This window comes from Leptodactylus fuscus, chromosome 5 (genome assembly GCF_031893055.1).
Source record: "Leptodactylus fuscus isolate aLepFus1 chromosome 5, aLepFus1.hap2, whole genome shotgun sequence".
In the NCBI taxonomy this organism is placed as follows: Eukaryota; Metazoa; Chordata; class Amphibia; order Anura; family Leptodactylidae; genus Leptodactylus; species Leptodactylus fuscus.
This window is the reverse complement of record NC_134269.1, coordinates 158,330,044-158,352,835: the sequence shown is the minus strand read 5'-3', so window position 1 is coordinate 158,352,835 and position 22,792 is coordinate 158,330,044. Positions and strand designations below refer to the sequence as shown.

At 41.7% G+C, this 22,792-nt stretch overlaps 1 protein-coding gene across 2 annotated transcripts; it reads left to right on the top strand.

The window, feature by feature from the left end:
* The first annotated feature begins 47 nt into the window (after positions 1-47).
* Positions 48-19,963, top strand: HCFC2 (host cell factor C2). 2 transcript variants are annotated; one of them, XM_075274551.1, is made up of 16 exons: positions 48-267; positions 1,886-2,034; positions 2,667-2,827; positions 4,372-4,580; positions 5,524-5,608; positions 5,774-5,880; positions 6,043-6,228; positions 7,301-7,555; positions 10,724-10,797; positions 10,943-11,090; positions 11,395-11,595; positions 12,502-12,551; positions 15,347-15,487; positions 16,812-16,997; positions 17,853-18,135; positions 19,762-19,963. In XM_075274551.1, exons 1-16 carry the CDS (start codon positions 102-104, stop codon positions 19,770-19,772), a joined length of 2,412 nt encoding a protein of 803 aa, XP_075130652.1. In that variant the 5' UTR covers positions 48-101; the 3' UTR covers positions 19,773-19,963. The 2 variants fall into 2 exon arrangements, with proteins under 2 accessions (XP_075130652.1, XP_075130651.1); XM_075274550.1 differs by lacking the exon at positions 11,395-11,595 and having other exon boundaries at positions 68-267.
* The last annotated feature ends 2,829 nt before the right edge of the window (positions 19,964-22,792 follow it).

The window sequence follows — 22,792 nt, the reverse complement described above, 5'->3', positions numbered from 1 at the left end:
AGGCCTGTCCCCGCCTCCCCCGCCGCCGCTCGCCCTGCTGGTGACCCCGCCGCCCCGCTGCATTGTGGGATGGGGGATCAGAGGAGGCGGCCCGGGATCTGATGGCGGCTGATCCCGTCCAGTTGAATTGGAGGCATGTGACCTCCTTTACCGGCCCGGTCCCCAGCGCTAGGCACGGACACCGCGCTGTGGTCATCCGGGAGCTCATCATCATCTTTGGGGGAGGTAACGAGGGGATAGCGGAGGAGCTGCACGTCTACAACACAGGTGAGAGGCGGCGGCGGGAACACCGGGGAGGCCGCGCGGGGGTCCGGTCATCCTGTGCCCCGGAAAGTTGTGGCTACTACTTCCATAGTGTGGGACGCTACAGAGCCCCCGCCACCATAATGAGTGGCTGCACAGTAATGTGGGCACCGTGTCCTTCACATGCCACCCACCGCCGGGTCCTGGCATCAGTTACTGCCGCTTCTGCAGAACTTCCCCCGATCCCTTCCATGTAATGGCACTTCACAGCCCCTCCTCCCGGTGCACCTGAGGAATTCTCCGAGATGACAGTGACCCCCATACTTTGTGTCACTTGTCTGCAGTGTGACCTCAGGGCACATGTACTTGTGTAGTCCTATCCTTGTTATGTCATGCCTTCCATTCATTCAACCAGCCCATTACAGAGGTATTCTTCACAGTAACTGTTGCTTTAGAAGCACTGCAGTGGTAAGGGCACAGTGCCAATGTCATGCCCATGGCAGGTTAAGGGGCATTCACACTACCACCACTGTCTGTCCTGGGGTTTCCGCCCTAAACCCCGGGGAAACTGGACAGGGGACGGCTTGCCGGGGTCTGCCTTAAAACCCATTCATTTGCAGTTGTATGCAGCCCCTCTGCCTGGAAACTGTTTTTTGGGTTTTTCTTGTATGTAGACCAAGTCCTGCATGTACAATCTTGTGTCCATGCAACAAAACAGTTTCCAGGCGGAGAGGCTGCATATGGACACCGGCGGTCACTTTTAAAAACACATTCAAATAAATGAGTTTTAAAGCTGACCAAAGGCAAGCCGTCCCCTGTCCAGTTTTCCCGGGTTTAAGACGGAAACCCTGGGGCTGGCAGCGGTGGTAGTGTGAACATACCCATCAACTGAATAGAAGATAAATGCTGGATCAATAGGGGATCCTAGCGCCCCAAATTGCGATAGTCCACAGTGCTCTAATTGATCCGCCCATGGTGCTCCAGATTGCTTATTTGCAGATTGTGATGTACATGAATATCGTGGCAACAGAGGCATGAACGTTTATGGAGAAAAAAGTGTTACATTCCTCATGTTACAAAGCCTCACCTATCTAACGTGTTACTGGTTTAATATGCTTCACCCCGGTAACAGACTCCCTTTAAGATGTGGGAGAAATTTCGGCAATTTGTGTATTGTGGGCATGTATTTTCCGAAATGTGGGCAGTACCTCATGGGTTGGTATGAACATTCCTCAAATGAACATTAGTTTTTGTATAATAAACGTTCATGTTGTGTGTGGTCTTGCCTGTAAGAGCAATGGCGGTCTAAAATCTAATGTGTATGGCACTGATGCAGATAGCAGAGCGCTCAGCTCTTCTCATCACTGTCATACACTTTTAGTAGAGTGACAAGGCACATCCTCGACCCCACTGTTACCAGGTACAGCCTTGTAGATGGGGGAATATAAGAGACGGGTCCATCATTGTGGTGGTTGGTTGTGGTCCCAGTGAGCAAACTCGCATATGTTTAGTACTTGGAAAACTTCTATAGAACTGAGTACCCCTTTAAATTGTAGTCTGATACACTTTCCATCTTGTTACTGTATATAGGCATTGGTTGTCTTTATTATTCGAATCCAATACTTCTTTTGTTTCTTTCTAGCCACAAATCAATGGTTTCTTCCGGCTGTGAGAGGTGATATACCGCCAGGTTGTGCTGCTCATGGATTTGTGTGTGATGGGACCAGGGTTCTGGTTTTTGGAGGAATGGTGGAATATGGAAGATACAGTAATGACCTGTATGAGTTACAGGTATGATATCTCTCAGTTACTCGGTGTCTGTCCTGTAATTTCTAAAATGCAAAACAGAATTTCATAGAAAACGATAGGATCTATTTAGATACTGTGTTTCTGCAGCATTTTTTATCTGCAGTGTAAATGAGTACAAAAAAATGCACCACCAAATAGCCATGTGAAGGAGCTGCAATGCTTGCCCTTCAGTGCTCACACTTGATTTTGACAGAGTTTTTGCAAGTGTGAGCATCGAAGAGTAGAGATGAGCGAATAGTATTCAAGGAATAGTTTGGAATACCTCGCTCGCATAGGAATGCATGTAAGCGGCCGAACGCCAAGGGGTTAAGCGCCGGCCGCTAACACATTCCTATGGATTGAGGTATTCGAATCAGCAATACTGAAGAGGCTACAGTGTTCGTTTATCCACTTTGGCCCCTCCAAACAGCTCATTGTTGGGGGTGCCCAGAGTTGGACCCCCGTCAGTCTAATACTGTTTGCCTATTCTGAGGAAAGGAGAAAATCCTTTTTATGCAAATAATAAGATAATTTTTCAGTTTTTTTTTATATGAGCTATATCATGTATGAAGAATCTAGAGAAGTGACAAATAATGGGTTGACAAATATTACGCTTTGATTTTATTTTTTTTAAGGCAAGCCGTTGGCTATGGAAAAAGTTGAAGCCTTACCCTTTACCCAGTGGGTCCCTGCCCTGTCCTCGTCTTGGACACAGTTTTACTCTCCATGGCAATAAATGTTATTTGTTTGGTGGCCTTGCCAATGAGAGTGAAGACAACAATAACAATATTCCCAGGTATGTATCGTGTGGCCTCATTCATAAGTGCTATGTCCAAGCTCCATTAAATTTGTTATTACTCTTCTGTAAATCATTTTTAGTACTTGTGCACCCATGAAAGCTTGGGGATTTATGCCCATTTCCCTTCTACCAGTCAGCATCTAGGATGCAGTGTTTTCTGTTATTCCTCCGTTGGCACCGTACATTGTTTTTCAAGTGCTTTCTATGTTTAATATTAGTTGTCACATTTTGTTGGCTGCAACCATCTAAGATTGCATTGACTGTTATTTCTTTTCTGCCATCTTAACGCCAGTTGTTTGCTACTTCAGACTCTACAGATGCTTCTTCGTCAAGTGCTTACATGACTATGTTCTCTGCCGTTTGGCAATTCTTATGATGATCACCTTCCTGTAGCATTGCTTCTCAGTTATCTGAATGTGATACTTGCCTTTGTGCTTTCTTGGAGGTAACATACCGTATTTTTCGGACTATAAGACGCACCTAGGTTTTAGAGGAGGAAAATAGGGAAAAAAAATTTTGAAGCAAAAACTGGTAAAATATTTAATATATGGGAGTTGTAGTTTTGCAACAGCTGCAAGGCCACATTGACAGGTGACCCTGCAGCTGTACGGGGACGCATAGAGTGTTTTTTTTTGCGGGGCCAGGTGTACTTTTTAGTTATACCATTTTGGGGAATGTCTATTTCTTAGATCACCTTGTATTGAAAAAAAAAACAGGAGGTGATTTAGAACTTTTATTTATTTCATATTTTTATTATATATTTTTAAAGCTTTTTTTTTTTTTTTTTTTTTACTATTTTATTCCCCCCCCCGGGAGCTTGAACCTGCGGTCACTTGATTGCAAGTCCCATAGACGGCAATACAACTGTATTGCCGTCTATGGGACATTCTGTCTATTAGTATTACGGCTGGTCATAGGCCCAGCCGCGATACTAATATAGCAGTGACAGAGCCCAGGAGCCTCATTAGGCTCCCGGCTGTCACCCGAACAGGTCGGCTCCTGCGATATCGCCGCGCAGGAGCCGGCCTGCAACTTCACAGGTACGGGGCCGGTGGGGACCGGCCCCGGGGGAGAAGGGGCCGCCAGTACAGACCCGGCATCCGCTGTACTAGAGAAGCGGATGCCGGCGAGGGATAGACGCCAGCCTGAAGCCAGCAGCGGGGGGACGGAGGAGCGGAATAGCATCGCCGCTGCCGCTGCTGGCTTCATGCAGGGCAGGGGAGCGCAGCGATGTCTCAGGCCCCGGCGTCTATCCCTTGCCGGCTTCCGCCTCTCTATTAGAGCGGATGCCAGGCGCCACATTCGGACTATAAGACGCACCCTTCTTTTCCCCCAAAATTTTGGGGAAAAAAAGTGCGTCTTATAGTCCGAAAAATACGGTAGTTGTTGATTTGCTTGGTAAATTAGAATGGTACCAGATATTACATTTGATAACTGAAAAGTATACAAAATACTAAACGTGTATTAACAATGCTGTGAATTGTATAATAAAGTCTTATTTTATTTTTTTAACTGTGTTCCATTTCTTCTCCATATACAAGATACCTGAATGACTTTTATGAGCTTGAGTTACGCCAAGGAAGTGGAGTTGTGGGCTGGTGTATTCCGCAGACCAAAGGTGCCCCTCCCACACCACGGGAGTCCCATTCAGCAGTGGTATATAGTAAAAAGGATCGTGGTAAATCAAAGCTGTATATTTTTGGAGGAATGTCTGGATCTCGACTCTGTGACCTATGGGAATTAGATATCGGTGAGAATATACAGATTTATGTTGGCTTTCATTTACACTTCTTGTTATTCTATAAGTTGTGGCAGCTTTTTAAATGAAAATTCAGTAATGCACAACAATATACAGTGAAGGAAATAATTATTTCATCCCTTGCTGATTTTGTAAGTTTGCCCACTGACAAAGACATGAGCAGTATATAATTTTAAGGGTAGATTAATTGTAAGGGAGCCTTCACATGGAGTAAACGCGCGTGTATTTTTTGCAAAATGCACGTGTAAAAATAAGACTCCCATTGACTTCAATGATATTTTTACACATGTAAAAATACGCCTGTAAAAATACGTCTGTAAAATGTCATTGAAGTCAATGGGAGTCTTATTTTTACACGTGTATTTTGCAAAAATACATGAGCGTTTACTCCGTGTGAAGGCTCCCTACAGTGTGAGAATATCAAAAATAAAATCCAGAAAAACACATTGTATAAATTTACTTGCATTTTGCATAGAGAAATACATATTTGATCCCTCTGGCAAACAAGACTTAATACTTGGTGACAAAACCCTTGTTGGCACACACAGCAGTCAGACGTTTTGTTTGTAGTTGGTGATGAGGTTTGCGCACGTCAGGAGGAATTTTGGTCCACTCCTCTTTGCAGATCATTTCTGCAAAGAGCATTTCTCTTCCTCCAAACACGGCGAGTTGAGTTAATGTCAAAGAGCTCAATTTCTGTCTCATCTGACCACAGCACCTTCTTCCAATGACTTTCAGAATCATCCAGATTGGTCAGATGAGACAAAAACCGTAGCAGAACTTTTCTGTCCTATTTATTGTAGTGGTGAGACTTCTCTGGCGTGTGAACATACTCTAGTCAGATAATGCCTCTACCTAATTTGACCTTGTCACTTGTATTTTGTAGTTTCTGATCTTTTGTTTCTCTTGTTGACTGTTGATATGCTTCTTGTAGAAACCATGACATGGAGTAGTCCAGAGGCCAAAGGAATATTTCCTTTACCCAGAAGTCTTCACACTGCAAATGTTATAGGAAATAGGTGAGTTCAGACTTCTGAATTGCCTTCTGATCCCTTACAGTCGAGCAGTGCACAACTGGCAATATAAAGTAGAATTTATTTGTATTTATAATTTAAAGGGGCAGTCCACTTTGGACAGTAATTACTGTTGTCCTCCAATGATGAAATCTTTGTGCTTTCTTTTAGAATGTATGTATTTGGTGGCTGGGTTCCACAGACCTTAGAAGATGATAGCCCTCCCACTCAAGAGAGACAATGGAAGTGCACCAACTCTTTTGCTTTTTTGGATCTGGGTCTGTATTATTATATTTCTGACTGAAGTCTTGTCATTTGGCTGTGTACCGTATGGTTGTTGCGTGTTTTCATGTATTGCTCAGCTAAGACCATAAGACTTCTTGTGTTACTGTGAGAGACTATATATGTATTTTAAATTACTTTCTTTTATCAATCTCTAGACTCCATGGAATGGATGACTTTAATGGCTGACTCTTCAGAAGATAGAAAGCATTGGCCTTGGCCTAGAGCAGGACACTGTGCGGTCACAATTGGCAAACGTCTATATATCTGGAGTGGAAGGGATGGGTATAAAAAAGCATGGAATTGTCAAGTTTGCTGCAAAGACCTTTGGTACATAGACACAGGTAGTTGTGTTGCAAGAGCTGCTTTTTCTTAATAAATCATACATATTCTATGTTCATGTTACTTATGCCATGGCTTGTATGTGGGCTTTTCCAGAAAGGTAATATGGCAGAATCCATTACCTGTCAACTGTTAACCTTCTCCACTACACTCGAGATTCTCATTACCCTTGGAGGTTGCTTATAGTTATAAACAAGTAGCTCACATTTACTCCTTACTAATGGGTACTACTGCCTTTCCTAGAATTTCAGTTTTTGAGCATCTTTGCATCCAGCCCCTCTTCCCTAGGTCTCATTTAGAATATCTGTGGCTTTTCTCACCCCTAAGCACGCTTATATGGTCTGATTGGAGACCTGTATTGGGTGGGAGCTTCTCCCTTTATTTTGGACAGTCGCCTGGTACAAGAAAAGTGTTCTTATTTCATTCAGAATAGAGAGGTCGGGGTTCAAGCTATTGATCACTTGGCATCACGTGTAAGAATTATAGTATACGTTTAGTCGTTCCTTCCCGAAAGTTTGCTGGTGATATAACCTCCCGGATGGCAGTGTCCTCTCACCGCATCTTTTTTGAGAGAGGTCAGGTGGTTGCTTCAGTATTGTTTCTCACTGATATCACTCTTGATATAGTTCACTACTTTCTCAAAAGCCTCCCTAAGACCTTGGGAAGACGAGTGCCAGGTTGCTCCAACACATGCTTAGAGCTGCAAAAAGATTGATAGCTTTGTTTTGCAGGAGACCCCCCCCCCCCCAAGCTTTAACATTCCTTTGTGCTAGGGTCAAAGATCTGGTATCACTGGGATGTCTGACAGGTCTTCTCCATACCAAGCACAATACCGTACATAGTGGAGCTCAGCCACAAGCATTGGCTTGGGTCCTGGGTGTTGTACTTTACCAATCTTATATTAATGGCTTATCCTAAGAGTAGGCCATCAATGTCATAGTTTCTGGAAAATCCCTTGAATAAAAATCACATGCCTAGTAGTGGTGGATAATAAATGTTCCTACAAATGCATCCCTAATTATCATGTATTTGTTACCTGAATGAATATGTTGAGTATGTTTCTTTCTGCTTCAGAGAAGCCTCCACCGCCATCGCAGGTTCAACTGGTATTGGCCACCACAAATTCATTTCATGTGAAATGGAACGATCTGCCCACTGTTGAAGGATACCTTCTGCAACTGAGTCCGGAGTCGCCTGCTTCAACTGATGCTGGGAAGCCTGCGCCCCTCAGTGAAATCTCTGCACTCAGTTCTACCATCACATCCACAGCACGTGCTGGTCCACTGCATTCACAGAGCGGGCTTGTGTGTCCTCAGCGGTTTGAGGAAGGTAAGTTACAAAATAATAGCATGATATAATTGAGATTGTAGTTCCCCAAGAAAAATATTTATTTATTTATTTAATACATTGTGGTATTTCTTTTTGTCAGCATAAAACATCCAAAGAAAATACTTGGTACAACAACATTGAACATAGGATTATTATTAAATGATGCAGCGAAAAATCATATGAACATATCAGGAGAGTAGCAATATATACCATTAAAGGACAGAACAAAACCAGCTAAAGGAGGGGAAAGTCATCAGCTCTGGGCTAGCATTAATGAGCAGAAATAATGATTTTTGCCTCCAAGTATACTTTAAAGACAAAGGGGATAGGACTGGGATATGGAACCAAGCTTCTGTCCACCTATTATATATAGTTGAAGGGTATTAGCACAGACATCCCATGGTGAATATACTTCGTGGAAAGCTTCCACTCTGTCCTAAATGGTGGCAGTAAGGTTTTTAGTGAGTGCAATGGGGCCCAGAAGTAGGCTAGTGATATGGGTTATTCCAGCATATGGAGTTGGGGTGGGGTCGGAGGCCAACCACAGCTTTTTGATTTTCATCCATTTTGTATAGGTTCGCACTGAGATTCTACGCAGGTAGGTATCCCAGTAATGCTGGATAATATTTGGAACCTCTGCCCAGGTCCCTACTTGCCATGATCACGGTTTTCTCAATACTTTGCTTTTTCCGAGCCCAAATGAATCTGAATAAACTGGACTATAGTATATGGAAACTTCTGTCAGGAACCAAAACAGAAAAGTCTTATTCTTTGCTGAGCAAGGCTGGGAGTCTGTCTACATACTGTATGTTGTGCAGAGTAGAAACATGTGATGTGCTAGCTGCGATATTGGTAACTTATGGGATTTCTACAGGTCATGAATTCCTGTAGACTAACGTTACATCTGATATGTCAGTGAATTTCACTGGACATCTCTTATGTGATCAATGTATGATCAGCTGATTGGTGGGGTAATGGGTTGTTGGACCCCCACCAATTAGATATTTGTGACCTATTCTAAAGAAAAGGTATCTCTGAACTAGAAAACTACTTTAACTGAAAGCTTTTGCATTTTCTAAATAACCTTCCCCCCACAGAATAAAACAGACAGCATGTTGTAGAGCAGAAGGAGCTGAGCAGATTGACATTTTCAGTATATTTGGTTATTTATCCATTTATATCTCTGTTATTTCCATGTTGGGAAATCAAGGAGGTGGTCGTATTAGTGACTAACCATTATCTTTGTATGTACAGGCATGGACGAAGCTATCAGTCATTGATCAGACCGCTTCCTTAACTTCTCCAAATGGAAAGAGTAGAGATTTCAATAGATATACTGAATCCTTTGATACAAACATACACTCACCGGCCAATTTATTAGGTACACCTGTCCAACTGCTCGTTAACACTTAATTTCTAATCAGCCAATCACATGGCAGCAACTCAGTGCATTTAGGCATGTAGACATGGTCAAGACAATCTCCTGCAGTTCAAACCGAGCATCAGTATGGGGAAGAAAGGTGATTTGAGTGCCTTTGAACGTGGCATGGTTGTTGGTGCCAGAAGGGCTGGTCTGAGTATTTCAGAAACTGCTGATCTACTGGGATTTTCACGCACAACCATCTCTAGGGTTTACAGAGAATGGTCCGAAAAAGAAGAAACATCCAGTGAGCGGCAGTTCTGTGGGTGGAAATGCGTTGTTGATGCCAGAGGTCAGAGGAGAATGGCCAGACTGGTTCGAGCTGATAGAAAGGCAACAGTGACTCAAATAGCCACCCGTTACAACCAAGGTAGCCAGAAGAGCATCTCTGAACGCACAGTACGTCGAACTTTGAGGCAGATGGGCTACAGCAGCAGAAGACCACACCGGGTGCCACTCCTTTCAGCTAAGAACAGGAAACTGAGGCTACAATTTGCACAAGCTCATCGACATTGGACAATTGAAGATTGGAAAAACATTGCCTGGTCTGATGAGTCTCGATTTCTGCTGCGACATTCGGATGGTAGGGTCAGAATTTGGCGTCAACAACATGAAAGCATGGATCCATCCTGCCTTGTATCGACGGTTCAGGCTGGTGGTGGTGGTGTCATGGTGTGGGGAATATTTTCTTGGCACTCTTTGGGCCCCTTGGTACCAATTGAGCATCGTTGCAACGCCAAAGCCTACCTGAGTATTGTTGCTGACCATGTCCATCCCTTTATGACCACAATGTACCCAACATCTGATGGCTACTTTCAGCAGGATAATGCGCCATGTCATAAAGCTGGAATCATCTCAGACTGGTTTCTTGAACATGACAATGAGTTCACTGTACTCCAATGGCCTCCACAGTCACCAGATCTCAATCCAATAGAGCATCTTTGGGATGTGGTGGAACGGGAGATTCGCATCATGGATGTGCAGCCGACAAATCTGCGGCAACTGTGTGATGCCATCATGTCAATATGGACCAAAATCTCTGAGGAATGCTTCCAGCACCTTGTTGAATCTATGCCACAAAGAATTGAGGCAGTTCTGAAGGCAAAAGGGGGTCCAACCCGTTACTAGCATGGTGTACCTAATAAAGTGGCGGTGAGTGTATACATCAATCTGCTTACAGATTATTATTTATTTCTATAGCACCATTAATTCCATGGTGCTGTACATTTGAGGGTTTACATACAGTACACAAAATCTACAAACAGGTATAATACTAACAATGACCGACTGGCACATGGGATAGAGGGCCCTGCCCACAAGAGCTTACAATCTATGAAGGAAGAGGGATAGAGACAGAAGGAGAGGGGGAGACTGTACAGATGGTGGTGCGGTGATAGTGTTATTGGAGGTTGTAGGCCTTCCTGAATAAGTGAGTCTTCAGGGCCTTCTTGAAGCCTGTGCATGTGACAGGTTCCCTTAAAGACACATTGCAAGGTGAAGAAAGCCTTTACATGCGCCTAATTTAGGCTTATTACCCAGTGATAAAGGGACTATCAAAACCAGTGTATATAATGTAAGGCTTAATAAACTCCCTATCCCCCACTACTGATCTTACAGTCCATATAAAGGTGAGTAACTCTTATACCATGATAAGTCCGCCAATAACACGCATTATAATGTATACTGTTTATGATTAATACTAGTATAGAATTTAGAAAAAATATAATACTTTGATATTTTTAACCCAGGTGTGGACAGCCCTGCGTCTCCTGAAGTCAGGGTGGACATCTGTCAACAAAACAGCAGTGGACTGACCAGTCAGGTGCGCATCAATCTGACACTTGCCTATATTGTGGAATTGTTAATCTTTGCCATCATTTCTCAGACAGGTTGCAATTTACACTGCCTTGTTAAGTTATTTTTCAATAGTGTTAAATTCCTGTTTGTGTTCTTTTCTGATTTACTAGACATCTCCATCCATGTATGTGCAGCATAGCGCTTCAGACCATGACATTGTGGATATGAAGGAATCTCTGGCTGAGAAAAAAACACTATCCAGTGGAAATACAGAGCTAAATGGCAAATTAAAAGGGTCAGCTGGATCAAAATCATCAGGTAAGAGGGACAATGTCTAGAGACAGAATAGTCTGCATGCGTTAGACAAGCATGAGGAATGTTTTACAAGGTGCACCAGAGGAATCTCAGATGCATCCAAGTAAAAGAACATGACAATACTAGGCTGAGATTAAGGTCACCCAAATGTATGCTTAGAGAATGGAGCTGAGAATCCGATTCATTGAGGGACTGCAGTGTAAACCATTCCTAGAGAAGCTTTGCGTTTGCTTTACAATGTACCGTTTTGGTATGTGAGTGCAGTGAAAGAGACGTTTAATGGGTTGTCATTTACTTTGTGTCCTAGGTCTTCATACATCATCTAAATTGAATGATGTGCATGACTTGGACATAGGAGTTTTAACACCTGAGGTTTCTGCATCCTGCATTGTCTCCAGTGCACAATCTATGGTAACCCAGCAGAGCATTAAAACTGAGTCATCACGTACAAATGTGGCACTTGTTAGAGATGAAACTTCACTAACTACACTCAGTACACATTCTGAAGGTTTGAAACAAGTTTCACATACTGTATTTTGAGATGTGTGAACATTTCATATCTAGAACTAGATTTTCTTTTCTTGTATGTTATTACAAATTGTGCTTAGTTTCCTAGTTCATGTTTCAGCACTGGTTTGCTATTGTTCCGTTTAAGCGATTATCCAGACTCAATATATTTGATCAATTTGAATAGTCTAAAACCACGACCTGAGTAATGCTCATCTCTGCCGTGGCCTGCAGCCCCTCTGCTGCTGCTCCCAGTTCTCCCACTATTCTCTGTATTTTGGTCTCTAATATGACTCTAATATGTAACTGCTGCAGCCATGGTGGTCTCATTGTTACCTGCCATACTAGTCTTATGGTTTTGAAATGTCATTGGTGAAGGCCACGATACAGAGACCCATAAGAGGTCACTGACATGAGTATTACCGTTCGTTCTTTTGCACCAGAACATTTTAAGGGGCCCTTCTTTTTCACTGGAAAGTGGTGTTAGCTTTGGCTTAGTTTAAAAGTGCCAGGTTTATTTCACACAGTCCTGGTTTAATTAAAGGGATACAGGATTAGAAAAACAGACTTTTTTTTATTTATTTATTTTCTTTCCAAAAACAGCAGCCTGTGTCTAGTATTGCAGCTGAGTCCCATTCACTTCAATGGAGCGGAGATGCAATACCAGGGACTGAGGCACTGTTTCTATTAGGGAGCACAGTGTTTTTCTAATCTTGGAGTAAAAATAGAAAAAGTGGGTTTGATACAGATATAAAGTAGTCACTTCATCCCATAAATTATCTTCTAAATTTTGTTTACATGTTGGATAAGTGTTAAAAAAAGGATTGACATCAGTTTCAGTTCTTTTGTGGTTTAGTAATGGTAATTTAATATGGAATATGCCTAATTCTTTTTCCTTTCCCTTTAGCTGCATTGTCAACAAGCGAACAGTGCACTTCCCTGGCAAAAAGCACCTCCGTAAGTAAAATGTCTTTCCATATGCACTTGAAGTATCATAAGATTATATTATATGATCTCTGCCCTTCAGGCGTATACAACCAACATCAACTAAGAGATGTGCAATACAGAGTACAGCATGCGCTTGCATGTAAGATGTATGTAAGTCCTGCACACTTATAGTCCCCTAATTCTACAATTGTGCTCAGAGCAAGGCTATGTTCACTAAATGCTTAATTATTACCCTGCAGTTTTATATTTTTTTTTGTTTTTCCCCCCTCCAGGTCTACCTACAACGGAGTTAACTTATTTAAAGTGGTTGGCCACTCTCCCAATAAAAAGGTAACATTACTGCCTCTCACAAATGCCCGTATACATTACATATTCTCCATTTGCTGTAAACAGTCGCCAGCTCTATAAGAACGCTTGTCTCCTCTATAACATGGTGTCTGCAAAAGCAACAAGCGCACATCATTCACAGAACTGTAACTGCTCGCACACTCCTGACCGATTCTCTAGTTCGGGATGTAGTGATGCAAGTTAGAGATTTGTGAGAGATGTGCGCTCATGTGAATGCATATTGCTATTGATGTTGCAGGTGCCATGTTATGGGCAAAAACAGGGTTTTTGCGGAACTGGTGGTTGCTTTACTAGGTGGTGAGTCTAAAACTATGTAAGTAATAACATATGTAATTACAGAGGCATTTGTGGGGCTTATATAAGTGTGTGGGAGCAGTGTTAGATTTTTTTTTAACGGGAGCGTGGTCAATGCCTTTAAATGTATTATTTTTCTTTTTTACAATGTTTCTCAGTTAGATTTTTGCAGCCTACATGGATTCTCATATATCCAGGCTGCTCGCCTTTAGTGTAAAATCTGCTACAGAGCTTATCTCACAGCCTGGTCTGTAGCCCTGATCTCTCTTCTCAATGAATAATCTAAGCAAGTGATGGTGTCAAAGGTGACACAGCAAGACATTTTGGGTGACACACATTGGCAGCTACTTATTATGTTCTTGCAATAAGCAGCTGCCAATAATTTTTACTCACTGTCCATGCTTCTGTACTGCCCGCTCTGCTGCTTCCTCTAGATGGTGCTATACATACATCACAACGCTGAAGAACGCCTGATGCTACATACAGCGCCTGGCATTCATCAGCTATGTGGGGTTGGGAGGAAAAAATGGGTGTGTGCTTTAAGAAAAAAAAGGGGGTCATGCATTGTGTGTGGGGGGGTATAAAAGGGGGTCATATACTGTGTGTGAGAGGTAAAAAAAGGGATCATAGGGTCATGTACCATGTGATGGGCCCGAAAAACAGGGTCGTATAGTGTGTGATGGGCCAGAAATACATATATCAAAAATATAACTTTTGCTAATTTTGTGACCCACTGAGCTCAAAAGGTTAGCCATCACTGATCTAAGCTGACCTTTTTACAGCCAAATAAAATGACCTTAAGTGAAAAAGGATGTCAGCTGGAATAAAAAAAAAATTGCACATATGCATTTATTTCCATAATACAGTCAGTGCAATAAAAATGTGTCCATGGCCTAGAAAGTTTTACTACCTTTTTAATAAACTTGTCATAAATCAATAATACAAGCAAATAAAATAAACTCTGTAACATATGATATGGTTCTTTTACACTTATGAGGCTATTTTACTTTCCCTCTTAACTGCAATTCAATCTACAATCTGTGCTGAATCTGTCTTGCTTTCTCAAGAAGGACTACAGCTCACATAGGTATCAAATGACATATGTATATAGAAGTCTGTGGAGTGTGAATGGGAAAAGATTAAGCAGGAGCAGAGTGAGCAAAGAGAAGCAAGTGCAGCTCCCAGAAAGTTTCTAGATCACCCCCAAGGTCTTTATTAACATCCATATTGGTCAGTATTTCTCTGTTAAAGGGATTCTACCACTAAAACACGTTTTTTTCTAGTTAACACATCGGAATAGCCTTTAGAAAGGCTATTCGTCTCCTACCTTAAGAAGTGCTCTCTGCCGCGCCGTTCGTTCAAAATACCGGTTTGTACCGGTATGCTAATGAGTTCTCTCGCAGCGATGGGGGCGTCCCCCATCACAGGAGCAGCGATGGGGGCGTCCCCATTGCAGCTCGAAAACCGACCGCAGCGCCGCCTCTATGGTCTTCTGTATCCTCCCCTTGCTTCTTCAGCGTCCTGTTGGAGGCCTGCGCAGTACGCTCTGTTCGGCGAAGATTGCCGAATGTACTGCGCATGCGCGAAATTGCGGTCCCCGCCATAGTGCGGGCACTGCAATTTCGCGCTTGCGCAGTACGTTCGGCAATCTTCGCCGAACAGAGCGTACTGCGCAGGCCTCCGACAAGACGCTGAAGAAGCAAGGGGAGGATACCCAAGACCATAGAGGCGGCGCTGTGGTCGGTTTTTGAGCTGCAATGGGGCCGCCCCCATCGCTGCTCCTGCGATGGGGACGCCCCCATCGCTGCGAGAGAACTCATTAGCATACCGGTACAAACCGGTATTTTGAACGAACGGCGCAGCGGAGAGCACTTCTAAAGGTAGGAGACGAATAGCCTTTCTAAAGGCTATTCCGACGTGTTAACTAGAAAAAAATGTGTTTTAGTGTCCATTACATTACAAGTATAACATGCTGTGATGGTAAAGTCATTTTTTGGTGACTTTTCGGTATTTGGTTTCTGTATGAGGATTCTTTATTACCTGGAATATGTGAGCGCCCAGGAGAACCTAACCATGCTGACATACTGACCTTTCCAGAAATCTAAAGAGAACACAAATTATGGATAGCCTTCCTAAGGGTGTTATTTGTGGTTTGCTGACAGACGAATGGTCAAACTGGAGAACAGACGGCATTGAAGAATGGACGGAGGCAGTGGTATGATGTCGGAATCTTCCAAAGCAATAGTGCTGAGGTCACGCACTTCTTTTTACTTCCAGACAGCAATCAGAGTTCAACAAACAAGGTGCGATATATGTTACTAATAGATACATTGTAATTGTAAATAACTACCATTATACGTGTGTTGCCAGAGATGTCACATGTCCTTTGTTCGTTTTCTTCCTGATGAATTATGTATTATAGGGGTTTCCAACCATATCTATTCATCTGGGGAACAGTTATTGTACTGTTTTACTCTGATAGGAGTTTGTTTGCCACAGGCTTTGGGCTTTCTGTGCACCACCAAAAAGCAAAAGCATGAATTACAAGAGAAAGAAAGAGCTGTCTGTCTGCAGGAGAGGACAAGTGCATTATTGCGTCAGATTTATGTGGAAAATATAGAGATTTTTTTTTTTTTTTAAAGCAGTATTTATTATCATAATTAGCTTTAGGCAAAAACATTCGATATCAAAGGAGGAAAAGTATTAAAAAATATATATCTACAAGTAAACTGAGTGTTTCTATACAGAAAAATACAAATCGCAGAATGTAGAAAATGCAGAAATTAGAATCACTTTGACCCTATTTTATCTCATTTTGCACGTTACAATTGAGAATAAATATGATTACTAAAGTGTTCCTAGAGATCAGCCATGTCTGTCCTCTCTCCTCCTCACTGTCCTGTGTCTGGCTGAAAGACAACTGGCTTCAGCAGTCTTCTCTCTGCTATGGCCTTTCTGCAGTAGGACAAAAGGATTAAGCCCCACCCTCTTGGCTAAGTCACTTCCCCTCTGTTTGTCCCCAGTTGGAGGATAAAGCAGATCATCAGAAGTGTTGTTTTCCTGCAGGATTTCCACAAGACTGTTTGCCTGTTTCAGGTTCATGCAAGATAGACAGCTGACTGACAAACAGTGAGTGCAACTATATTGCTTGCCTAATTTTAGTATTTCTTTTTAGCTTTAAAATTCCTTTAAAGGGATTTTCTTAATATAGGTCATCAGTTGAAGATCAGCAGGGGTCTGGCACCTGGTATCTGCACAGCTGTTTGAAGCAGTAGGGCAACTTCACCAGGAAATATGACATTGCATTCATGAATTCCATGAATATGAATGAGACTGAGCTGTTATACCAAGTACAGCTGCTGAACATTGTATGGCACTTACTGCTTGGTTTTCTGTGAAGAGGTTGCAGTTCTCACTTTAGTCTCTTTATAGACAGCTGATCAGCAGAGGTCCCAACAGAATAGACTAAAGGTTATAATACATGGTTATAGAACTGGAGCACGGGTACTATGGAGCTATAGGTATAGCCTTTATGGTTGTATGAGATCCCATGGTATGCTTACAGTATACACTGACTCGCTAATATTGCAGTTTCTTTTTCATTGCTATATATTTTCCTCTTTGCAGGCTGCAGATTCAGACTTATCCGACTACACAATGTTAAAGAAACATGACCTGTGTCCTGGAAGTGTGTACAGATTTAGAGTGGCTGCAATAAATGGACGTGGAATCGGTCCTTTCAGTAAGATCAGTCAGTTTAAGACTTGTATTCCTGGATTTCCTGGGGCTCCATCTTCGGTAAAAGTCACAAAGGTAAAAAGAAGCAAGAAAGGTGGAGGTCACAGTAAGGGCCCTGCAACCATCATAGATGCCTATAAAGGCAATAAAATTCTCATGCATAATACTTCGCTTGAGACCATTTTTTGCATTTGTCCATGCTTCATATAACATGGCACCAACTCAGGAGCTGGTCAGGTGCTATAGCTGTGGGGTCTCCCCTGTTCTACACAGCAAGTTTCAGAGAACAAAACAACATAAAAACATTAGGCATCCAGAAAATGCGCGGTGAACGCTATAGCTGAAAAAAAATTGAAATGTTCGAAATGCTTTTTGAAAGCCAGTAATAACAGGATTTGTTATAATGACTTTAAAGTGATAGTAGGATATGATACAGGGAGAAGATCTGCTTTTTGCTATTTAGGTTTATATTATTATATAAAGCTATCAGTCACTATGTGTGGGCGGAATAGTCAGGACTCTCATTATGTCTCCTAAGAGTCCTACTCCAGATCACATAAAGCCATAGATCACAGAGATCAGCTTCTCTATTTCATCATATCCTTTTCTCCAAATGGGCATAAGAAATCACCTGACGGGTTCCCTTTACAGATTACATTACACAAATATATCCTCTTATAATTCATATTTGTGAGGGTCCTGGATTCCTCGCTCTTTCCTTACCTAAGGAGACACTAGGGTTTTTTGAAGTGTGGAACCAGTGCAGAAAATCCAAGGCAGTATTTGGGGTTAGGTTAGGGCTATATGGTGCCACAAGATCACAATGTCTCTTTACTACATCTCAACTTATAAAGCTCAGAACCTGCTTTAAGGAAAATGGGGATGGTTTTGCAAACAGTATAATTTACTTTGTATTTATTTCTTTTGCAGAGTACTGACTGTGTTCATATCTCCTGGGAATCACCTTCTTCACCAACAGGAAACATATTAGAATATTCTGCATATCTAGCCATACGCACTTCTCTTCCTGAGGCTCAGAACCAGCTGGCATTTGTAAAAATTTACAGTGGCTCAGAGACATCATGCACTGTCACCGCTTCCCAGCTTGCTAATGCTCATGTTGACTGCAGCTCACGGCCTGCAGTGGTATTCAGGATTTCAGCAAAGAATGAGAAGGGTTATGGACCAGCTATTCAAGTCAGATGGCTGCAAGGTGAGTGCACACTTTCTTTAGTACAGCTTTTACTATTAAACTTACCGGGTTATTAGTCTTAACTTTTTTTTTTTTATTAATAAATATTCTTAGACTAATATTAAATATAAGGCCTTACAGGACAATCCACAATTTTTTTCAGTATTACAAAAACTAAAAATATAATGCAGTGCACTTTATCCATCTCTTTACAATTGATGACCTGTCCTTGTGCTAAGTTATCAAAATTGGATTGGTAGAGGGTCTGAATCTCGGCACTCCCACCTGTCAGGTCAGTGTTTGCCAGAGCATGCCTCATCTTCACTGTTTAATAGGGCCAGCGTCAGAATCTGGCACAAACAGGCAGAACTGAAAATATCAGTTTTATTAACACAACATCCTTCTAGTCAGTATCTTCCTAACCTTGCAGTTTCTATAATGCTTACCCTTTCTGATCTCCCTCCTCTCTGGCTGCTGTCTTCTCCAAGTGATGTAATACTACTTCTGTAACTGACCTGCACAGACACTGGACAGCTGGTATGTGAGGGGCTGGCACATAAGTTATAGATAAGCAGTGGAAGTTTTAGCCATGTTGATTTGCTATGGTTTATAAATCTGTTCACAATGCATTTATTCTATTCTGGGAATTGCAATACCTCATCCTTGTTACATAGCTATCTAATATTAGTGAGTGTGTGGAATCATTACAACAAATGTATCTTGTGTAAAATGAAATGCTGAAACGGATTCTGTTGGGTAAAGATGGCGTTAAAGGATCATTAAAAAGAAAAATTAAGACTGCAATGAATGTGTTATATGTATGATCATAGTATTGATCTATACATCCAACTAGTGCTTACAGTACTGTACAAGTAAGTCTAGGGTTCCACATTTCAGTTTGTTATGACGGATGCAGACAGCGCAACCACTGTTTGCATCCACTACGAAGAATACAATGGAAGATTTCACAAATAATGATTCTCTGTATAAGCTGATCCGTTAGAGCACTACATTGCGTAGTTCTTCGTTTTTACGGCAGTGGCATAGTTCTTCAAGGAAGTAAATTTCTCTACTTTGGTGCGCAGATGTTTTGATGTCTGAAATGATATATTTAGGGTAAAAAATATGCAAATCTATCCTCCAGGATGTAATTAGGAGAACAGTGCCTCTGTATGCTGCCCTCTAGGGGTAGCTCCCTTAACATCATACATGACTCAGTTAATAAGCCTACTGATAGGATGTGGGATTTATTGCCAAACCAATATTTTTATTCCAAAAGGAACAGATTCCCAGCTATGGACAGCGCTGTTTCGGCCTATTGGGCCTCGTCATAGCGTAGGGATACTGGTTTGGCAGCGTGAGATACTATAGACCAGGGTCAGGGGATAATCATACACATTAGGGAGAGTGTTTGCCTACATAGGCAGCATACAGAGGCACTGTTCTCCTAATTACATCCTGGAGGATAGATTTGCATATTTTTTTACCCAGATTCCTTAGCGGAGCAGGAATGACTTGTAAGTCTCTGTACGCCTATGTAGGTACACACTCTCCCTGATGTGTACGATTATCCCCTGACCATGATATATTTAGTGATTCACGATTCGAGTTTAACCATCTCAATGCTTTTCATTTCTTTGTTTTCAGAAAAAACATGAGGCTTAAAGTGGAAGGTGGTAAAAGAGAAAAAGAATCCTTTGATCTGTTTGCCACTAGCTGGGAAGAATCCTCTAAACGTGTTTTAATAGAGCTGTATGTTTCACTTTTTGTAATATTTTGTAAATCTAAAAATGTTTATTTTTACATTATGCTTCTAATTGTATAGATATACATATGATCTAAATATATGATGACAGTATATACTTTTTCATGTTATATTATAAATGTTAGTGATATGTACTCAGGTGGGACTACGTGGTACAGTTTCTAATAATTGGAGACTGCCTTTTTGCTTCCATTTTTTTTTACCACTTACATATATTTGTATCTAGTTTTAAGCAATAAAATGGTGCAAAGGGACGGGAGGGATCTTCTAGTGCAATACAGTAGGCACATAGCACTTCCCCTGAAACTAGGGTATCCTGCCAGTTTTCCACAAAAGAGTAAGTTGGAGGTAACAAGGTGTTACATGAGAAGTCTTTGTTTTATTCCTTTAAGCTATGTATGTTTACATTAGGTTGTGTATGCGTATTGCACTTTTAAAATGAACAGATATCATTTTTAGGGGTAAAATGTAATATCATATGCAAAGCGGCTTAAGGTTTATATCACAACTATTTACATACCATAGGTATTTAATATGTAGAGTCAGTAATAAAAGCATCTATTCAGTTTCAAGATGTGGCTTGACTACCGTATATTAGGGAATATTATTTAGGGGACTGCTTCCATTGGCTACTAGTACAACTCCTAAATACAGGAGGGAAGTGCTGGCTCCTATGGACAGTAGACTGTTTATGGATTGTCTGAGCATCTTTGAGGAGTAAAAATCTTCCTCTAATAGCCCTGTTGTATTTAGACTAATCTGTCAGCGCAGTAAATAACAAATTCTAGGGTATGCCACGCCTCAATTCATCAAAATTCTCTGTTCTTTTAAAGAGGACCTTTCACCATGGGGCACATGCTGTTTTATATACCGCTAGAAAGCTAACAGTTCGCTGAATTCAGCTTTAACGTCCTGAGACCCCGGTGGAGAGCTATCGATGCCGGTACCGTAGCTCTTCACTGTCAGAAGGGGGTTTCTGACAGTCAGTCAGGAACGCCCCTCCTCACAGCAGCGTCTATATCGCTGTACTGTGAGAGCGGGTAGGAACGCCCCCTCCCCTCCAGATAGTGGTCCTCCATAGACGAGTACTGGGTGGGTGTTCCTCACCACTCAGCGTCATGGCTAGGCGGTAAGTAATGCCTCCTCTCACAGTACAGCGCAATAGACGCTACAGTGCGGTGACGGCACTTATAGCTCTTCACCGAGGGCACAGAACGTGAAAGCCGATAGTGTGCTGAATTCAACTTTCTTTGAATTCAGGCATCTAAAACCGCACTTGCTCCATGAGGTGAAAGGTCCTCTTTAATATATGGAGATGATAAATCTGTGCTGGACTGGAGCTGTAAGAAATGAGACTCCTTCGGGTAAGTTCCAATGCATTGGTTCTCACCCCAAATGTAGTGGCAGCTGTTACATTCAGATTGTACAGCCAATTGTCCTCTGGAATCGGCAAGAAAAATTCTCGCTGCATGTGGATGTATTTTTCAAAACCCCATTCACATATATTGTACTTTAATTCGCGGTAAATTTGTGGTGCAGAAAAATGTCTTTTCTTTTCTTATGTCATTGTAAAACCACAGGGTGCGCTGTGTCTCGTACAGAAATCAAGAACCTTGAATCAAATATTTTCAGAGACATTGGGAGATATTTGCGAAGACTGGCAGCAACGCCAGTCTTCCTATTCTCTGCACTGTCTGAATTGCTGCCATATGTATGAGGGGGGTTACATACCTTTTCATAAATGAGTCGGCTCCTCTGCCGGGCTGTGCGCCTATGCTGAAATCTACGCCAACCTGTATGCTTCCATGAAAGTGGCATGGGAGCCTCAAAATCGCCAGTTGAAACATTTTTATTGCATTTAGCATTTAAAAATCCAAGAATTGTCACTGGTGTAGACTCAAATAGACACAAATCTTAAGAAACGTAAGTCTGCTGTAAAGGGCCTTAGTAACTAAAATGCTGCTTTTCTGTTTTTGGATCAGTCCTAAAATCATCTGAGAGATTTATATACATCCTATTACACACACACACACACACACGTCATCTGATCTGAAATTGATGATCTATTCTATTGATGAAGCTGGATAAAGTCTTTTATAAATGTTGATATATCTATCCTAAGATAGAAGTCGAAGGCAATTACTACAAGGGCACACCGCATAGATCATGGCCGACAATCTTCTGTTTATAATGTATTGAAGAAAAAAAAAAATATTAACATTAAAAAGAAAATTATATTCTAAACTTAAGATGGACATGGAGTAATAGTTTAAGGCGGTTGTTTTCTATGTGACTTGTCATTTGTAGTTGATCTGTGTCGGCTGACATTCTAGATGACCGCTCCATAAATTAAAGGGATCATACGGTTTCCAGCCTTAGGATAACCCATCAGTATTAGGTCTGAGAGGTTGTAACCTGGACCAACAATGTTAGAAACCGAATAACCTCTTTACGGCTAAGGCCTCATGTTGTGGAAGCACAGGGTTGTTTTGTTTTTTCTTGTTGCAGATTTTGCTGCGTTTTTTTTTAGCTGAAGTCAGGCGTGGATCTAACAAAGGGAAGCCTGTATGCGCTTCCTTTATATTTTCAATTCCTTTTCAAGCCACTCCTGACTTTGGATCAATAAACCGCGGCAAAATCTGCAACAAAAAAACGCTACTTTTCTGCAATATGGGGCCTTAAAACAAGCGTAAAACAAGAAATTGTCAATTGATTGTTGGGATGCAGATTTTTCATTTTTGGGAAGAATGACTTTCCAAGCACTGCAACCCGCAACAATAAAAACTTCCACCCAGCAGATCACATTTCCACAGACATCTCCCTTCAGTCAGCATTTCTCTCGCTAGTTTGTCAGAAAACTTCTAAATCTTTTCTGCATCTTATTTTTGTAAGACGTTATGTATAAATCTAGTG

What these genes read in the sequence shown, in the direction of transcription:
- HCFC2 (XM_075274551.1), top strand. Translation starts at nt 102, where the DNA reads ATGGCGGCTGATCCCGTCCAGTTGAATTGGAGGCATGTGACCTCCTTT. An exon ending in AGCTGGATCAAAATCATCAG is followed by an intron (nt 11,091 to 11,394) that starts GTAAGAGGGACA and finishes TTTGTGTCCTAG; the next exon opens with GTCTTCATACATCATCTAAA. An exon ending in CCCTGGCAAAAAGCACCTCC is followed by an intron (nt 12,552 to 15,346) that starts GTAAGTAAAATG and finishes GTTTGCTGACAG; the next exon opens with ACGAATGGTCAAACTGGAGA.